This window comes from Paramormyrops kingsleyae, chromosome 8 (assembly GCF_048594095.1).
Source record: "Paramormyrops kingsleyae isolate MSU_618 chromosome 8, PKINGS_0.4, whole genome shotgun sequence".
NCBI lineage: Eukaryota > Metazoa > Chordata > Actinopteri > Osteoglossiformes > Mormyridae > Paramormyrops > Paramormyrops kingsleyae.
In genome coordinates this window covers 23,228,712-23,247,592 of record NC_132804.1, presented here as the reverse complement: position 1 = coordinate 23,247,592, position 18,881 = coordinate 23,228,712, and the positions used below count along the sequence as shown (strand labels likewise).

The 18,881-nt window shown below is 38.0% G+C and overlaps 2 protein-coding genes across 3 annotated transcripts; one reads left to right on the top strand and one right to left on the bottom strand.

The window, feature by feature from the left end:
* Positions 1-4,930: 4,930 nt before the first annotated feature.
* On the bottom strand, positions 4,931-10,136 carry lsm3 (LSM3 homolog, U6 small nuclear RNA and mRNA degradation associated). The gene is made up of 4 exons (XM_023799018.2): positions 10,001-10,136; positions 9,151-9,261; positions 7,439-7,534; positions 4,931-5,357 (listed from the first exon to the last, which is right to left on the bottom strand). Exons 1-4 carry the CDS (start codon positions 10,049-10,051, stop codon positions 5,277-5,279), a joined length of 339 nt encoding a protein of 112 aa, XP_023654786.1. The 5' UTR covers positions 10,052-10,136; the 3' UTR covers positions 4,931-5,276.
* Positions 10,137-13,325: 3,189 nt separating this feature from the next.
* LOC111837171 (gamma-glutamyl hydrolase) lies at positions 13,326-18,596 on the top strand. Of its 2 annotated transcripts, none has more exons than XM_023799016.2 (10): positions 13,326-13,381; positions 13,922-14,050; positions 14,629-14,743; positions 14,827-14,877; positions 14,994-15,078; positions 15,315-15,453; positions 16,153-16,259; positions 17,020-17,110; positions 17,536-17,673; positions 17,839-18,596. In XM_023799016.2, the coding sequence occupies exons 1-10, from the start codon at positions 13,351-13,353 to the stop codon at positions 17,958-17,960; spliced, it is 1,008 nt and encodes a 335-aa protein (XP_023654784.1). In that variant the 5' UTR covers positions 13,326-13,350; the 3' UTR covers positions 17,961-18,596. The 2 variants fall into 2 exon arrangements, with proteins under 2 accessions (XP_023654784.1, XP_023654785.1); XM_023799017.1 differs by having other exon boundaries at positions 13,345-13,473.
* The last annotated feature ends 285 nt before the right edge of the window (positions 18,597-18,881 follow it).

Genomic DNA, 18,881 nt, shown 5'->3' with positions numbered 1-18,881 from the left:
ATCAAGACTCATACCTTCTTTTAAAACTAGTGGATAACATGACAAGCGTACACTAATTTTTTAAAATTCGAAACACCTGTCTTTTGGAAGTATGGAATAGAACAAATATATATTTAATGAATTAAGCACGCAGGAAGCAGGTAATTTAGTGGGACAGAATACATTGTGATTATCGTTTAATATAGCAGAGATAAATGCCAAAATATACAAATCAAAGTTTGAAAACATGTATTACACACTCAGGGAGAAACGTGATCTGCTAATGAGCAATGACATGTCCAGCACTTAATATGGTCATTCTCAAATCCGAGGACCTTGAAACTGCTTCAGCACTCTGCACTCCGTGGTTAATACTTGGTAAAAACTAAATTCAGTGGTACCTCAGTTCTTGAACTCATTAGAACTCGAACCAACCAGTTCGAAAAAAAAATACCTAGAGCTCGATCTGAATCTCAGAAATCAAACTGTAAACACAGACCTAAGATAACTTGTATGCGCCGGGAAATGAGTCACGCAGCACGTCTCTCAGCGGAAACAAAGGGGTAATGCTTCAGTCTCAGCCTCGCATTCGCTGCGATAGCATCGTGCATGTTTACACTAGCTGAATACATATATTTAGACAGTAAAAATACATTTAGACAATGATAGACAGTAACTGTAATTATTATTATATAATAAAATACATTTTAAAATAAAGATTTCTTATTCATTATTTTAATATTAATAATAAACCATACATTTAATTATAATAATATTGTCGTGCTGAGCAGGGATGGAACGGAGACAAAGGCGCAGACGTCAGGGTATCGGGGAATACGGGGTTTAATTACAGGTAAGTCAGGCAAAACGCAGACAGACAATACAATGACTGGACTGGGGAAACAAACTGAAACGCGGACGAAATACAGAGGACTAATGACAACAACCAGAAACAGCTTATCACACGGAGATTCCACACAGGATTAACGAGGGGGCGTGGCACACGGAAGGAGCGGACCATCGGGGCAGGACACATTCTTTTTTTTTTTTTTTGAACTTTACACATTATTTGGATACATTTATTTTCTTACTTTACAAATTACTGTTTTGATAAATGTGCTTAGATGTGTTTAGTACATTATATGCTCTTCTTGTTTTATCCAGTTCACTTTGTGTTTAAATGCTAAAAAAACACATATTTAGGTGTATTTTTTGGGGACGGGAACCAATTAATTGGTTTTCCATTATTTCTTATGGGGAAAATTCGATCAGAACTCGAACTTTTTAGGATTCAATCTGGAGATCTGAACGGATTAAGTTCGAGTTCTGAGGTACCACTGTATCTCTTAAAGTGCTGCCATCTGCTGGCAAGCTTTGATAATTCACAGCAATGAACTATGATACTACAGCTACAAGTATTAAATACTTATGAAGAAACTTATGAAAACATTAAGTATGTTACTGCACTGCAGCCTATGTGAGATAAACGAAGAATTAAAGACATTTGCTCTTAATAAAAGTCTAAACTCCAATATTTTTTGGCTGACAAGCCTTAGATTTTATACCACCTCTAAACCTGTTTCATTAAAAATCAATAACTAATGCAAAGTAAGTATTGGAGAAATTCTTGTCCCAGCTCACTCTGGTATTAATATTCCTGAAAGCACAGTGCTTTTTTACGAAATATTTTTTTTTGTTTCATTAATTTTCAAAACAAAATTTCAAAAAAAAAAAAAAAAAAAAGCTATCTGACTTCTTCAAATGATGGTGTTTTTCATAGTTTTTGCAAAATGACATTACACCCACTTGGTTTCTTTCTTTATCAAATGCACGATTCCACTTCTGCCAGCTGTAAGATTTTTTGCATTCATCCATTCAGAAATAAGAAACCAGGTAGTAGTCGACTGAAAACTGCCAGCTGTATCAACAGCACATTTATCCACAACAACTTCAGTGGCACAGTCAGACTTATATATAATTAAAATTTTTATAAATATTTACATTGTACCTATTTCACAGCTAGTTTGTACCGCCATCAGTTATGACCCAGGTCACTGTGTTTTAATGGATTTACAGACAGTGCTAAAATTATACTTTTCAATACTGACATAAGAACATAAGAAATTTAAGAGAGGAGGCCTCTTTACAAAAAAAGATCATAAAAAACACTGGTGTCATTTTGTTTACAAACTGTACTCCCTCTGACTTAAAATTACAGTAGTAAATGTCCCAGACTTAACACTACAGCTATATGTAATATACAGTTCAACCAAATATACATTAACCTTTGCATATCACCTATAAAAAATTAAAACACCCTAATAAACAGACTTTTTCAAATTCACAGTGTATTGAGGTTACCAAGTACATTCCCAAGTTGGTGAGGCTGTACTGCCCTCTATCGGTAATTTCGAACATTACACCCAATTCGCAAAATAAAAACAAGTGGAAATACACTGTTAAAAAAAATTTAAGGAACACTTTTTAATCAAAGTATAGCATCAAGTCAATTAAACTTCTTGGATATTGATGTCGTCAGTTAAGTAGCAGAGGGAGTTGTAAATTTGTTTCAGCTGCTTTGGTGTTAATGAAATTAACAACAGGTGCACTAAAGGGGCAACAATGAGACGACCCCCAAAACAGGAATGGTTTAACAGCTGGAGGCCACTGACATTTTTCCCTCCTCATCTTTTCTGACTGTTTTTTCACTAGTTTTGCATTTGGCTACAGTCAGTGTCACTACTGGTAGCATGAGGTGATACCTGGACCCTACAGAGGTTGCACAGCACAGTCCAACTCCTCCAGGATGGCGCATCAATACATGCCAATTGCCAGAAGATTTGCTGTGTCTCCCAGAACAGTCTCAAGGGCATGGAGGTGATTCCAGGAGACAGGCAGTTACTCTAGGAGAGCTGGACAGGGCCATAGAAGGTCCTTAACCCATCAGCAGGACCAGTATCTTCTCCTTTGTGCAAGGAGGAACAGGAGGCACATTGCCAGAGCCCTACAAAATGACCTCCAGCAGGCCACTGGTGCGAATGTCTCTGACCAAACAATCAGAAACAGACTTCATGAGGGTGGCTTGAGGGCCTGACGTCCTCTAGTGAACCCTGTGCTCACTGCCCAGCACTGTGGACCTCAATTGGCATTTGCTGTAGAATACCAGAATTGGCAGGTCCGCCACTGGCATCCTGTACTTTTCACAGACGAGAGCAGGTTCACACTGAGAACATGTGACAGATGTGAAAGGGTCTAAAAAGTTATGGAGAACATTATGCTGTATGTAACATTGTTCAGCATGACCGGTTTGATGGTGGGTCAGTGATGGTCAGGGGAGGCATATCCATGGAGGGACACACAGACCTCTACAGGCTAGACAACAGCACCTTGACTGCCATTGGGTATCGGGATGAAATCCATGGACCCGTTGTCAGACCCTACGCTGGTGCAGTGGGTCCTGGGTTCCTCCTGGTGCACGACAATGCCCAGCCTCATGTGGTGAGAGTATGCAGGCAGTTCCTGGAGGATGAAGGAACTAATAGCATTGACTGGCCCCCATGCTCGCCTGACCTAAATCCAACAGAACACCTCTGGGACATTATGTTTCAGTCCATCCGACAGCGCCAGGTTGCACTTTAGACCGTCCAGGAGCTCAGTGATGCCCTGGTCCAGAACTGGGAGGAGATCGCCCAGGACATCATCCGTCGTCTCATTAGGAGGATGCCCCCATGTTGTCAGGCATGCATACAAGCACGTGGGGGCCATACAAACTACTGAGTACGATTTTGAGTTGCTGCAATGAAATTTCGGCAAAATGGACTAGCCTGCCGCATCATTTTTTCACTTTGATCTTCGGGGTTTCTTTGAATTCAGCCCTTTGTAGGTTGATAATTTTCATTTCCATCAAACAATGTGGGATCCTTTCTTATCAGTATAGATATCCAGCATGATTTTTTTCCCATTGAGATCTGATGTGTTTTCAAAGTTGTTCCTTTAATGCAAAAATCCAGTCCAAGATTTTTTTCCCCAACTAACCAGCTGAGTATAAAGAGTAACAGTCACAGAGTACTCAACTGGTTGGTTGACACAAAATCTTGGCCTGGATGTTTAGTTTCTGTACCTAAACTATCTACCTCTATACATTTGCTACAATTTATTCATCCCCAAATTCTCTTCACCCACCCCATCTCGCTCTCCATGAGACACACAGACATATGCAGGTGAGAGTAAGCTTGGGGGTCACAGCAAAGGTTCAGCCAGTGTGTAGCACCCCTGGACCTGAAGGTTAAGGGCCTTACTCAAGGGCTCAATGGACATGTGACTATACTGCTGAGGTTGGGACTCAAACCAGCGAGCTTCCAATCACAGGTACAGAGGCTTAGCCGTGATCATTTTAAAACCAAATAATGTCGAAATGCTGGACATTTGTCTTATCAGATTAACTGAAATACCTATAGCTTTACATACATCGAAGAAATTCAGGCTAAGTTTTGCATAAATTCTGGACCTTGTTTAGGCTTAGGGTAAATGTCGTCATCTGGCAGGGGTCCTCTTGGTAGATTTCGCTTGATCATCAGTTACAGCACTTAGAACATCAAAATGGGGACACTTTTACTTATTTGGGCATATGGAGCAGGTGCTTAGTTTCTAGGTGGGGGGGGGGGGGGGGGGGGGGGGAGCTATCAGGGTTCTGGTGTTTTCTTGTCCCCATTTGCCCCACATTGTGCATTTTGATCTGTATCAACCCATAAACATTCAAAGCTTCGTCTTCTAAAGCCTTTCTGAAATTTCAATGGTGGCATTACAGCGAAGTGTTTAACCAGCAATGCAGATGGCGGAACCACGCCATAAGCTTCCAGGCTAGATTGGGTTTCACATCTATCTATCTGCCCCACCTGTAAATGTGCAGAGTCAGTAACACATCCTTCAGGGAGAGAGAAAATAAAACCCATTGTTCTTCAGAACTGAATTTGTTTTATTAAGTAATGGATCTGCGGGATTCTGAAACCAGTGAAAATGAACAATTCACATTTTCTGCATCCACCTTTATTGTGACTGTGGTACATGGTGGACCTCTATAATTACCATATTTATCAACTACAGTAAAAAAAGAAAAACGGCCAATAAAAATGTAACACAAAACAAACCAAACAGCTTTCTCTGCATACCAAAAAAACATTCAGATTACAAATGCTTTGCTATCGCCATTGAGGTAAGTCAAAATCCAGAAAAAAACTGCTTCTTAATACAAAAACTGAGAATTAACTGAAGTGCACGATCTCCCACAGAAATTAAATCTAGCCCACCCTGAGTGGAGGAGCCACAAGGACGACTCCATCCCCCCGAACAAACAGCATCGGAATGTTCCTCTTCGTAGACTGCAAAACAAAATGGATATTTCAAAACGAAATCCTGCAAAAAGTACCGGACATGTATTCAAGTTATAATCAGCCGATGACCCCCTTAGTGCTCACATCAAGGCAGAAAATATTATTTCTACATCAGAAACAGGGATAAAACACATTATTTTCAAGGCTTTGTGTAACTGAACAAATCTTCCATCTCTCTATATGATAATATTTCAATAAGTATAGACCATACGGAAGAATAGGTTCTGTCCTGTTTCCTCAGAGGCATACACAGCCTTAAGCAAGCGACAGCACCAAGTCATCAATCTACATCACACCCATAATGCAGATATTTATTGTGTAAACAATGGCACTTAAATTGTCACCAAAAGTCTTAAACCAAAAGCTACCCCTATAAACATCACTAGACTGAATGAGCATACTAATTTCACACAATAAGAAAAACTAAATCTTTAGCTAGAATATGAACTGCTACCAGACACAAGCAATCCAAGACCATTTAAGTAAAAAATGCCTTTTATTACTTAGTAAGTTAAGAAATTAGTACTAATCGTATCGTAAAATTAATAATATAATTCCAGGATAAAGGCAAGGCCTAGTTATAATGATTGTCCACCTGCCTGTTGATTACTAGTTTAGTTGTGAGTAGGGCTGTCACAATCATGAAATTTTAGTTGCTGATTAATTGTCATTAAAAAAATTATTGCAATTAAGGATTTAATTGTCTTTTTCTGTTTTATATCATTATCAGCCTGAAGTTAACCTAATCATAGTTTAATTACATATACACCTTATGAAGAACTGAATATTGGGATATATAAATAAAAATTGCATTTGCCTTTTAAGTTTTATGAACAAAAATTGTACAGGCCAGATATAACATTAACAAATAAGGTGTTAAACGCCTGGAGATAAATAGTTGGTGTTGACTTTTCCCGATCTATATCATCTGCCCGATTTTACCTCGCACATCTGCACCGCTCAGTCTGCTCATCCAGCCATTTTACTGCATAATATATTGCCTGCATTTATAGCAAACTAAGGTGGATAACTTACTGAAATTAAGGTATTCTGGGGTAAATATAAGAGAACAAAGATAAGATCCTTTTAAACTGGGGTAAATCTGATAAGTTATCGGGCAAAAGCAAGACATCCGGCTGTGAAACATGATACAGCCCCAGTGTTCATGATTGTGGAGGCTTAAAAAAAATAATCCATTTTCTTTCATTCTCATTTTAAGTGTTCACTCAGGTCATCTACTTCCAGTTTTTTGGATTAGCACTATTACCTAAATATCCCATAACTGAAATGTAATATTTCCATAGGTCGAAATTGCTGCTATCCAATGACATTGTACTTTGGAATAGCTTTGGTTCACTCTAAACTGAAATATGAAGTTTGGCATATTTCGGTTTGTTTCAGCCATATTTGTTCTATTGGCATAATATACTGACTTTGCTGCAGTAAAATAGTGACAGCCGTCAGGGACATATACAGTCACCCCACGGTTACGAGACACATAAACACGCACTCAGACACAAGTGCATGTGCTATGCAGAACTTTTATTAAACAGAGAACACAAAGAATCCAAAATCGAAATATCTGGCTGATATTATGGGCTAGTGGATGAGTGGGCCGGGCAGGTGGGGATCGTTCACAAGAAGCTTGTAAAGTGAGCCTGAAGTAGTGAACAGAAATACTAACTGAATCATGCTGGGTCACAAAAGTGTTGCGAAAAAGTGGTACAAATCAGGCACCGTCGTAAAATTTGCAACTTAATGTAATGCTGTGCATGTGCAGACGTGCAAGATACAAATAGAGCAGGTGGTATGCATCAGCTCAGAAGCGTAATGAGATGATGTCATTAGACGAGCACCAGTCAAACATTACACGGCAGAAAACAATGTGATAGAAATATGCAGGTTCTGTCTCATCCATCTATTTATATACAGATGAATGAAGACTATTCTAACAATTATGCAAAAAATCGCAGTCAGTTCAAATAATCATGATCAGGCGATTATGTAATAATTGTAAGAGGCCTAGTTATGAGCATCATAAACAATGATTTTAAAAAGCCGTGCTATACCTTATAAATTTCTTCATAGGTCTCTTCATCAATCTCTATTGTGGTCACCGTCTCTTCCACGTCTCCTAAGATCATGTTCAGGTGCTGATCATAGGCCTTTGAAGACAACAGATGGCATATGAGGCAGGAACCAAACCCAGAGGAACAAGAAATGGAATGGCACACTCACATATGAGAACAAACAGTGTTTCAAAGCACAAGAGAGACACAGCTAAATAAACTAAATAAAGCATACTGTCAAATGGAAAGGCATACTATCATATGGCAAAGCATACTATCATATGGCAAAGCATACTATCATACAAAAGAGACATGTTGAAATTGATAAAGATTATAATAGGGCCCAACAGTTCTCAATGCACAAACCATAATTTGGGAAATCAGATTTGTACATGGAATACAGGATACAAGATACTTTATTAGTCACATACATGGTTATACAAGTACAACATGTAGTGAAATGTACCCTGAGCGACCCTTAGACTGTGCAAATCAAAAATAGAATTCAGAGTGAGGCAACAGTTACAATAATTAAAGTTACAATAACTAAAATAAATACATAATATAGAAAAGTACAGAAGTTGTTCTAATATAGAAATTAATCAAGGTTAAACACTGTACATGTGCATGCGATGCTAGAGCTTTGTATTTAAAGTGCAGTGTGCCTTGTCACAGGTGACATCAGTATAAATATAAATATAAGCAGCAAGGGTCGATGGAAATGTAGTTTACAGATTGTTAAAAACAGCAGGTTGGTGACAGTTAGGAAGAGTTTAGAAAGAATAAGCTAAATAAATACAAAAATATGAATGTCTGAGCCAAGTGAAATATGACCTGAAGCATTACATTAACAATCTGTCTTTCTGAAATTCAAATTTCTTGTGATTCACTGGATCACTGGTTCTCAAATGGGTAGTACACGTACCACCCGAGGTACTCAGAGTTCCCCAGGTGGTATGAATGAAGACTGTAGTAATTTGTTGTGTGCAGTAAAAAATAAATAAAGAACTGAAATCAATGCATAATTCTTTAATAAATCTTACTGTGTGAATTCCAACGTGGCCTATATTAATAACCTTTGTTCCAATATCCCGTTAACATTTCTGAATATGTCTTTGGTATACATGAGTCTGGTGTGTTTGGTAAGACCAAACAGAAGTGCCTGTTGTCAGTAGATTACCACTGGCAGACATTACAGATAAAAGTACAATAGAAGAAATCAGCACCTATGGTCAAATCACAAACTCTAATATGGTTATAAATCTAAGCTTTATTAGTAAAAAGAGTTACACTTTTGCCAGGCATGTTAGATTTATTTTCTGAAGGAATAAAATATTTCAGATCACTTTGAAATATCAACCATTTTGCACTTTATGTTACTTACTAATAAGAACTCTGTATCATGCTAACATCCCAGCTCAAATGTAATTTTCATCACAAATACATTTAGCAATAAATACCGGCTCATTCCGTCAGTGTTTAGCTCCAGCAAAATATTTACACACTGTCGGTAAAACAAAGGACAAAATATAAATGTCATAATCAAGCAATCACCACTAAACTTCTGATAAACAAAAACATTTATGAAATCTCAAATAATGCAAAACCTGATGCTCAGCAAGAATGGCAATGTAAAGGCTGGTTCCACACAGAGAATATTAGTAGCATATATAAACAAAAAAAATACAACAGAGAAATGAAGAGAATCTTACATGTAGTCTGCCTCTGAGTTCTCTGTCATTCCTCATCTTTACATATATCCGCTCATCAAGGCTCAGCCTGATAAGATCCAGTGGCTCTTCTACGGTGTTGGTGGTCTGTTGCTGCAACAAAATCAGAATCTTTACTGCCACGCGACCAAGGCTGGTGGAAATTGGGGGGGGGACTTAGGGCTACCCCGAAGTGGCATTTTTATTAGGCCATGTTTCATTAAAATACAAGTTACTTTGTTTCGAAAGAGAAACAGAAGATTTGGAACTGTTTTTGCAGCTCTATGATGCACATACACTTACGTAAACAAAAGCGTCCGAAACTAAATAGCATGTAGTCTGGTTAATAGCGTTTGGAAAACACATTCAGTATTTTTATTAACTAATCACAGAATTTGGCGTAATACTAATTCTATTGAATAAACAGCAGAGTTGATGTTTTTAAGTGATTTTGAAATATGTGCTGCTGGTAGTTCATGTCTTAGTACGTTGGCCGGTTTATTTTTCGCCTAGGCCAAATACGCTAACGTGTTGAATAACCGGCTAATAAACATATTAGCTAGTTCATCCCTTTCAGTAAACAATAGATGTTTTTCTTTACAACAAATAATAAAAGTGTAGGTTTTCCAACAGTCTCCTTATCTAATCTAACATAAATAATTGTTTAACTACAAGCTTTCTAGCTAGTTAGCCATAGCTATAGTTTTAGGTGCTGTAAGTCACGAAGTCGTATAAATATTTTTTCTTGAAATATACCTTGCATGTGTGATCGTTTTAAACACAAATTCTTATGATACGCCGTCGTTCATTACAAGCAATGCACAACGTTAGGAATTTAGCATTTATTACTAACCTGTTCGACTTCGTCCGCCATCATTTCAAATTTCCCAGGTGTCTCAAACATACCGCGAGATTACCATTTGTCGCGAGAATAGCAGGGCTTCGAGTCTTCTGGGTAGAATAATCTGCTAGTTGAGCAACGCGTTCATCTCACGTCCTCTTCATCAGTGTCAACAATACGTAGAGCATTAAAATAGTAATGCTTTCATATACTGGAAAATATATAATTTTCAGGCGTAGTAGGTGCAGTAATCCAAATGACATATAGTAAATATGCCCTGGCACTGTATTAGCATAGTTTAAATTAAAACCAAACCTGTTATATAATGTTTCCCCAGAATCTGTTTCATTTTTGCTTGCTTTATCCTACTTGCACGATATACTTTCCAGTAACACCGTTCGTTTGCTTTTACTTCCCTTTTAAATAGTACCACAGTAGATTGTAGTACATTGATTCATACAGGATCATTAAATTTTCCACCAAACTGTGGCTTTCCAACTGCAGACTTAGATGTTATTATGTATTTAAACCATTCCATAAAGCACCCCATCCAAGCACAGAGGAATACAGTATGAAACTCTTTGGGGGTCATTAATATTTTTCGCCATTTTGCATTTTTCAGAAGCACTGGCTCAGACTTCACTTGTAATCTGATTTTATTTTCATAACTTAAGGCCCAGCTTTTCATTAGTATTTGTGTCAGCCTTTCATAGCCCTGTCTGAGTATTAATGATAATCAGCGATGGATCAAGTCCAGTTTTCCAAATATGAACAGTGGTAAGACGGAACTAATTACTGAGGCATTGCCTTTTAATACCGCCAGCAGCTGAATATTGATGGACTGGGAGAAAAACCCTTCAATACCACCGAGGAATCTGGGCATTATACTTCAGCCCACACTCCTTTAACTGACACAGAGTATATACAGTAAGAATGATGATTCTACATACTTTAATAGCTTAAAAGGATGGAAAAGAACATCATACAGCTAATTGTGTTACATAATCGTTTAACAATCATTTTTATAATTTATTTATCTCAAAGTTTTGCATTGCACCAATTTGTTCATATCCCCCTGAGACCCAAGGAAAAAAGTGTCCTTCAATTGTAGGTTATTTGTCTTTGGAGGAAATAAGACATCTTACAATTTAGATTTTTTCAAATTTATTCTTATTTTAATTTCACAGCATGTCCTCTTTAGTGCACAACAAGAATAAATACGTTTCCCAACATCAGTGAAAAAATAAATGCAAAAATACAATGTCCACTACAATGGACATAAATGAATAGGTCGGGTTTCAGGAGGATATTATTGTAATGTCTATCTTTTCTGGCGCAAATCACAGCTCCTTAATTATTGCAGTGGCAGGTCGGCCATGAAATCATGAAATCATAAAAGCACACAAAATGTCTGATGTCTGTGCTGTTCCCTGTGCCGAGACAGAAGAAACATGCTTCAATGTCTTAATTGGCAAAATAGGCTGACATATGCCTAAGGTTATACAATAATTTATTACATAGTGGATTTCATTCTGTTGAAATGTAAATCTAATTATTAAATCCAAACACCTTAATATATGCCTTGTGTTGGCTTGATTCAAGGCCTGGCTGACTTGTTAGCAATTCTGTATTCCCAGTGGAGAAGATAAATAGTGAGATGTTTCTCGTTTTATTTTTTTCTAGATAGAAGATCACTGCAACACAAAGATGATATATGTTGCTCATACTCACTTTTCCCAGATTTTCCTTTTCAAAATTTCAATCATGTTCTAAATAGTTAAGGACTGCCCTGGAGCTCATACCAGGCTGCACAGGGCACAAGGTCAGGGTGCAACCTGGAAAAGATGCCAATTCAGCACACATACTTTTAAGCATTTTTAGAGTCATCAGTTAGTCTAACTATGTGTCTTAGGACTGCACACTGAAACCAGAGTCTCTGAAGAAAGCTTATGTAACTCACACAAATGAATTTAAGCTCCATATAAACATAGCAGAGGCAGGATTCAAGTCACCTGAGGTTGTGATGTTAGATACTGGAGTGCTGCCTATTGAGCCACCAAGTTGCTCCATTGCCCCTTATGGAAAAATCAGTTTCTGTTTGGTCAAACCATTAATTCCTTGCTTAGATCTTTGTGTTGACTTTGAGTTGCATGTGCACAACAAGGATTCTACAGGGATTTTTTTTTAGACATTGGGTGTTTCTCAATACCAAGAACACAGACCATACTTGTGTTCTTGGCAAGCGCGATCTCACTAGCTTGCCTCTCAAGAACAAACCTGGGATGCATGGGATTGTACTCATTCACTGAGGATGCAACTGATGCATCCTTGATATTTGCAGCGGGCCAAGACTGACATTCAGGGATCTTTACCATCCTCTGTACTTTTGTTCTTAATAACGGAACTGGCCTTCGGCAAAGGAAGATGACATAGGACGGGTGCGTGAGAATGCAAATATGATTAAGTATGCATATTGAGGAACACCAATTGCTCGATCCATTCTCACACCTCCCCACAATTTTCATGGTGCCTGGGCTGTTGTTGACTCGCAGACCGATTGTGCCAAAACATCTATGGAGCTTCAATGTTTACATTAAACGTAGTCACTTCTGCAGGCAAGCTGTTTGGTTCAGAGAGAGCTGTGGGATGGTGGCCACACACATTTCAAAGGCTGGGGTTCTGCACGTTCTTCACATACTTGTACTGTAACTGTGTATTCTGCACTGTCTTCCCTACATTGTGCCCATTGCTGCTTGAGATCCAACCTCACCAACCAGACCAGATAAGTGCTTATAGAAGGTCAATGGTTCTAGCGAAAGAAGTTTTAATTCAGTTTCTTTCCCTATTCTTCCATTAACCCAATACACCACTTCTCAAAACTTAACATTGTTCTGAAATTTCCCATTTTTCGTGGGACGCTTCAGCCAGAATTGTTTTCAAAGTGAAACTGTGGGCATAGTTGGTTGCACTTTATAGAGGAAGAAGGAAACGATTCTTACAATATTCCACTAAAACACTGCATACCTTAGCTGTAGGACACAAAACAAAAACATTAATCAGAATTTAGAACTCAGAATAAAATGTGAGCAAACCAGCCAAAGTAAGGAAATGATCGAATAACCAAAACAATGTATTTTTAATAAAATTAAAGAAATACGGAAGCCCTGAACCGCATTTGATGAATTTTTTTTCGGAGACAATAAGTCGTTATTTCGACATAATAAGCCGTTACAACGAGATATTATCTCGTTATTTCGACACAATAAGCCGTTACAACGAGATATTATCTCGTTATTTCGACATAATAAGTCGTTATTTCGACATAACGATAGGCATAATTTATAACACTTTTATAGTCTGCCATGTGCTATCAGCATCAAGCGCATATATCCAGTGAGCGTGCTTTTTGCTCAATAAGTCGTGATCATAGCGCATTGGAAAGAGTTTAATCTTGGAACTGTGGATTCTTTTTGTAATTTTCTACGGTAAACCACTTAATAGGATAATAGTCTAAATTAGTCTTATAAGCTATCGTTTTGTTACAGCTTTCTTGTCCAAATGCGTAGTAACTAATTCATACTTTCTTCTTTTTATTTTTAAAGTAGTTCCGTAGCAAGCTGTAGGCTATTTGTTCCTGAATCAAAAGCCAGAACGATAACGCTATCAAGTGTTATGTTGTTTTTTTTTCATGTATTTAGTATTCGAGATCACGAAATAATATTGGTAATGTTAAGCGTTTCGGGTGGCTGATTCAAGGACAATCCGCGCTGGCAGCTCCATAGCGCGCCGAGCATCTGCACTGGAGGACGCGTAGAGGGACCCCGGCATTTTATTTCCATAAAGCACCGCAAAGATTTGAGCACTCACCGCACACCGTTTGTGCGGCAAATCTTAAAATCGACAACATTTTCCACTGCATTTTATTTTTAACAGGTCGCATCGTTTTAAAGCCGACGTTAATGTGTTCCCTGGCCGCTGTTTTTGTGGCGATAGCCGCCTTACTATACAGTCCGTCTCTTTCAGCTACATCAAGCCCTCAGTTGAACTACAGACCTATAATCGGTAAGCCTGAATATGTCGGAAATGAATCAGTCATTTCACAGGGGCGTATTGCAGACATTGCTTTAGCATTTCGATTTAATCATGCGTGTAGAGATGAAAATGTAATATAGCCTACATTTTAAGGGTACGTGCAAGTACAGTATATGGTAGCATACATTATGAAATGCATTTCTGATCAAGGATGAGATGTAGCTGTCAAACTATATATTTTGTAGATGCAGTATACCATTCAATATTGAGGAGCGTTATCCTTAGGATACCATTGCAATAATAATAATCACGGAAGAAAATATCAAGGACGAGGTTGTAGTATTTGTGTAGATCAGGTCAATCGATTGTGTTCTGTTTTTCTGTTCCGAAGACTGTAAGTTATCATGGTGCAGATACTTCAGAAATCTTCTAGAACCTTCCTGACACACATTACGAATGAACCTGTCGGTGATGTTTAGACTGAATTAGCTGGCGGATTCGTTTTTTTTTTTTTCTTACATAAAGCAGAAGATCACGTTAAACTGGAGTGTACAAATGTGGCTTTTGGAGCAGGGCTGATGCATTATCCTCGGCTGCTGTAATTATAGGAATTTTAGCTCAAGAGAATATTCCTGGAGACCCTCATGCACAGGGATCCTCTTATATTGCTGCTTCGTATGTGAAGTACCTGGAATCAGCTGGGGCGAGAGTAGTGCCCATCAGGTAAGCAAGGAGCCGAAATCTTTACAAATGATCAGCACATGTCGAGATGCGATGTTTCTGAACTGCGCATCTTTTATCCGCAGAATAAACCGCACTTACGATGAGTACGTCAAACTTTTCTACTCCATAAACGGGTATGTCTCCCTATATAGACTACTCTTATAATAATCAGGCGCGAATAAATAATCTCCTTTAAATGTTAGTGAAATTAAATTAATGTAAAGGCTGTCGTGTTTTGTTGGTACCGTAGATTGCTTCTTCCCGGCGGAGATGTAGATCTTCAGAAATCTCAGTACAGCCGTTTGTCAAAGATATTCTATGATCTGGCAATAAAGGTATTTAACTTTTATTCTTGGTCATGATAAATAGAAGACGAAATCATGAAATGTAGTATATATTTAATTTCCCTCCTGCTTTTTTTTAATGGGTAACTATGCTTATTAAAGCAGGAATGATGCAGTTATGGAAGACCTAATCTACTTTTAATCGGTCTATACATTGTACTGTAAGCCGCCAGACTTGAGTAGTCAGAATGGAGTAGCCAGTGTTTCATCTTGCCTGGCTTCCACAGGCCAACGACGCCTCCGATTACTTTCCCGTATGGGGCACCTGTCAGGGGTTCCAGCAGCTCACAGTGCTGAGCAGCAGCAAAAACCTCCTGACTCTCACCAACACCACGGCTGTGGCCCTGCCTCTCATGTTTACCCAAGGTTGGGCCTCCTCCTCCGGAACCTTTAACTGACACTATGTCTATGTTACCTGTGTTTACTGTAACAGAATCACACCGCTCAGTGAAAACATATAGACCACTGACCAGTTCTCTGTATATTTCCTTTTGTCAGACCAGTGATTTCTTTTTCTTTATTCCCATTCTTGTAACACCTGCAAAACCCTTCCTTTCAACATTATTCAAATCCTGACAACAATTCTCCTTGAATAAGTTAAATGTTGTGTCATCTGTGATTTCACTGGAAATGTCTAGATGGTAAACATCAAAGTTCAAGTAGGTTTAATCTGGTGTTCCATAACAGGTCATGCAAAAAAAGCTTCTACTTCAAGAGAGTTAGTATTCAGGAATTCTGAGAAGATAAAATCCATTTTATAAGGGGTCCAAGCAGCATATATCTGCTCCCTATTATTTTATCAGTGTTCCTATCATAATGACATAAATGTACTTTACTATGTAATGTTTTCAAAATATGAATTACCTTCATTAATTAATTATAAATGCTATAAAGGTTAAGATCAATAGTGTTATTTGTGTTATGGTAATGACTAAATTGTTGAATCATTTTGGTTCTGTTTGACTTGGAACTTTCTGCAAATGGTTCCTTGACTTGGGATCATTAGCGAAACAGAAAGCACCCTCACTTTAAAATTCACATACTTGTGCACATCACCCCCCTCAGCTGCCCAGAACAGCCGAATGTTTAAGAGCTTCCCCAAGGACCTTCTGCAGTCGCTGTCAGAGCAGAACATCACGGCCAACTTCCACAGCTGGAGCCTGTCAATGCAGGTACCCTGTTTTCTGTGAGGATCTCAGACTATCTGGCACATCGACCATTGATGCTTATGACTCATGTGCCATTAATTTTCACCCATTCCTTGGAGGTGTAGGACACAATATAGGGAAAAACAGAGGGCAGGACACAGATGCATTGTGGGGCATTCTCACAAGCATATTTCTTCACATACACGGACCTTTAGTCATATGCTAAGGACAACAGCAACAACCACAAAGCGGTATCCCTCTATAACACGAGTTAGTACTTTAGTTGCTTGAATGGGACAGGGGGAGACCTTTCCTTAAAGGGGCTAACCACATTCGTGTGTCATCTGACCGTAAAGTGAGAGAACAGGGGCTCTGTGAGCTGTCCAATTTCTTGATAATGATTCTATGTTAGGAATGTGACCTTTATACTTAATTCACGTCGACTGACTTCCTTGGGATGTCAAGGATGGAAACAAAATCAAACAAAGGTGGAGCATGGAGCTACTGAAAGGAAAGTTACTCATCACACTATGCTAAAACAATGGCATATGCATAACAAAAATAAACAATATTGTTAATATATCTGAGCTATAGTGTATTGTATTGTATATTATGTGTTTCAGTGCTACTTTCTGAACATATTAGAATTATTTTAATACAGTTTCATACTGTTTTTGCAAATGGATTCATTTTTTTATTTAGAAACTGCTGTGATATGTGCTGAACATTCAAAACTGTCAGTTGTGCGTGTGGTGACGCTTCTGAAATACGACTGTATCAACAGAATTATACCCGGAATGTGAAATTAAAAAGGTTCTACAAGGTTCTGTCAACCAATACAGACGGGAAAAAGGAGTTCATTTCCACAATGGAAGGTATGTACAATATATCTGTCATTTTTTCATAGCCAAAAACACAGACTATAGCTTCACTGTAAGTAATGGTCATAAGGTTTGTTATAACACGGCGGCTTGTCAGAAAACATACATAGCAAGATCACATTTTTTGTAGGGTTCAGGAAATCATTTTCAGTTCCCTATCTTGGGTTTAAATCTCTCACTCCTGAATGCCCTGTAATCCATGTTAAAAATGTGCTGTACAGTACAAAATGTAATTGTGTAATTGTAATTGATACCCTAAGAGTGTTCAGTGGTCAAGTATAATTCATAGGTAAGTAGCTGGTAGACAGTTTATCGCTGAGTTGTGGCTTTAGATCGGAGCTCTTGTCGAGCAAAAGGTTATATGGATATAAGACCCAGTAAGAATGTTTTTGATGATGACTTTTTTGCCGCCGTCACAGCCTACCGCTACCCCTTCTATGCCGTTCAGTGGCACCCAGAGAAAAGTCCCTTTGAATGGATAGAGAAGCCTGGGATGGTGCACACTCCCACTGCTGTTAGGGTCTCCTTCTACACGGCCAGCTTCTTCGTCACCGAGAGTGAGTGGTAGAACTTGGGCTACAAACCATGGGCATTTAGAGCAGATATTTTTATCTCTGACACAGTTTTAAGCCTTTGATGTTTTACCAGCATGTTCTACCTTGACTGTCATTGAATATTCCCCATATAGTACAATGTTTTGAGTCTGTTCTTCTCTCATAAAGCCATGAAAAACCAGCACAGGTTCTCCAGCCCCAGCGAAGAGGAGAAGGCCCTTATCTACAACTATACTCCAGTCTTCAAGGGCCTCAACAGTATTTTCATGCAGAATTATTATTTTGACTAAGTTGCAAATGACCCCTTCACTTAGATGGAAATGATGACTAACCACCAGTCTTAAATTGCTTATGTGTACATTTAAAAAAAAAAAAAAAAAAGCTATACAAATATAGTCAAAATATTTAATTTAATTATGGATTAAGTCAGTGCTTGTGTATGGACCATTGGACTTATTTATAATATTTTTCCCCTTTGTTTAAAAATGGAAATTTCCTGAGTCCATTTCTGTTAACAAAAAAAACCCTGTTCGTTCAGCTTTTTTCTGTCTTTTCCTCAGTTTTTCATTAAATTAATTAATATGACACAAGACCATGATAAAAATGCAGTGTCAACTTGTTAGTGTCAAATAATAGGCTTGCGATTAGTCAAGCTGATGTAAAAAGATTCATTTTAGTACTATAGCATAAAACAATGTGTGAGATTAATGTGTAATTTAAATATGCTTCTAAGTATATTCAGTGAAATCGAAGTTTAACACAAAGTATATTAATAACAAAAAACGTGCCGTTATAAGAATGATCACTTTACAGAGTAGGTCAGAAATGAGATTCTCTTAACTGTGTGTTTAGTGTTTAGTCTTAACTTTATGAAACAATCACAGACTCAAACTCCTGGTGTACATAATAAAATGCTGAACTGCCAACTCAGTTTGGCTTTTTTTATTTCTTCCTGTTGTTATGTTTTTTAAAGAACAAATGCCTTTTAACTACACAAGTTTTGTATCAATGTTTAGCCTCTTTCAGCAAGTGTATGCTAATTTATTGCTTAACTTCAAAACTTAATCAAGAAGGCAGGAAGCAAATATGCTTCACAGATACAGCGGATAGTTATGCTAGATACAGGAGGCCTATTACCAAGCAAATAGACCACTAATCATTTTAAAAATCGCTTTTTTATTGCACCTTAATACATAATAATTCTGGCAATT

Coding starts and splice junctions, on each gene's coding strand:
- lsm3 (XM_023799018.2), bottom strand. CDS start 10,051: ATGTTTGAGACACCTGGGAAATTTGAAATGATGGCGGACGAAGTCGAA. Junction 9,262..10,000: donor TGGCGGACGAAGTCGAACAG/GTTAGTAATAAA, acceptor ATTTTGTTGCAG/CAACAGACCACCAACACCGT. Junction 7,535..9,150: donor AACTCAGAGGCAGACTACAT/GTAAGATTCTCT, acceptor TTGTCTTCAAAG/GCCTATGATCAGCACCTGAA.
- LOC111837171 (XM_023799016.2), top strand. CDS start 13,351: ATGTGCTATCAGCATCAAGCGCATATATCCA. Junction 14,744..14,826: donor GCGAGAGTAGTGCCCATCAG/GTAAGCAAGGAG, acceptor TTTTATCCGCAG/AATAAACCGCACTTACGATG. Junction 17,111..17,535: donor GTTCATTTCCACAATGGAAG/GTATGTACAATA, acceptor CCGCCGTCACAG/CCTACCGCTACCCCTTCTAT.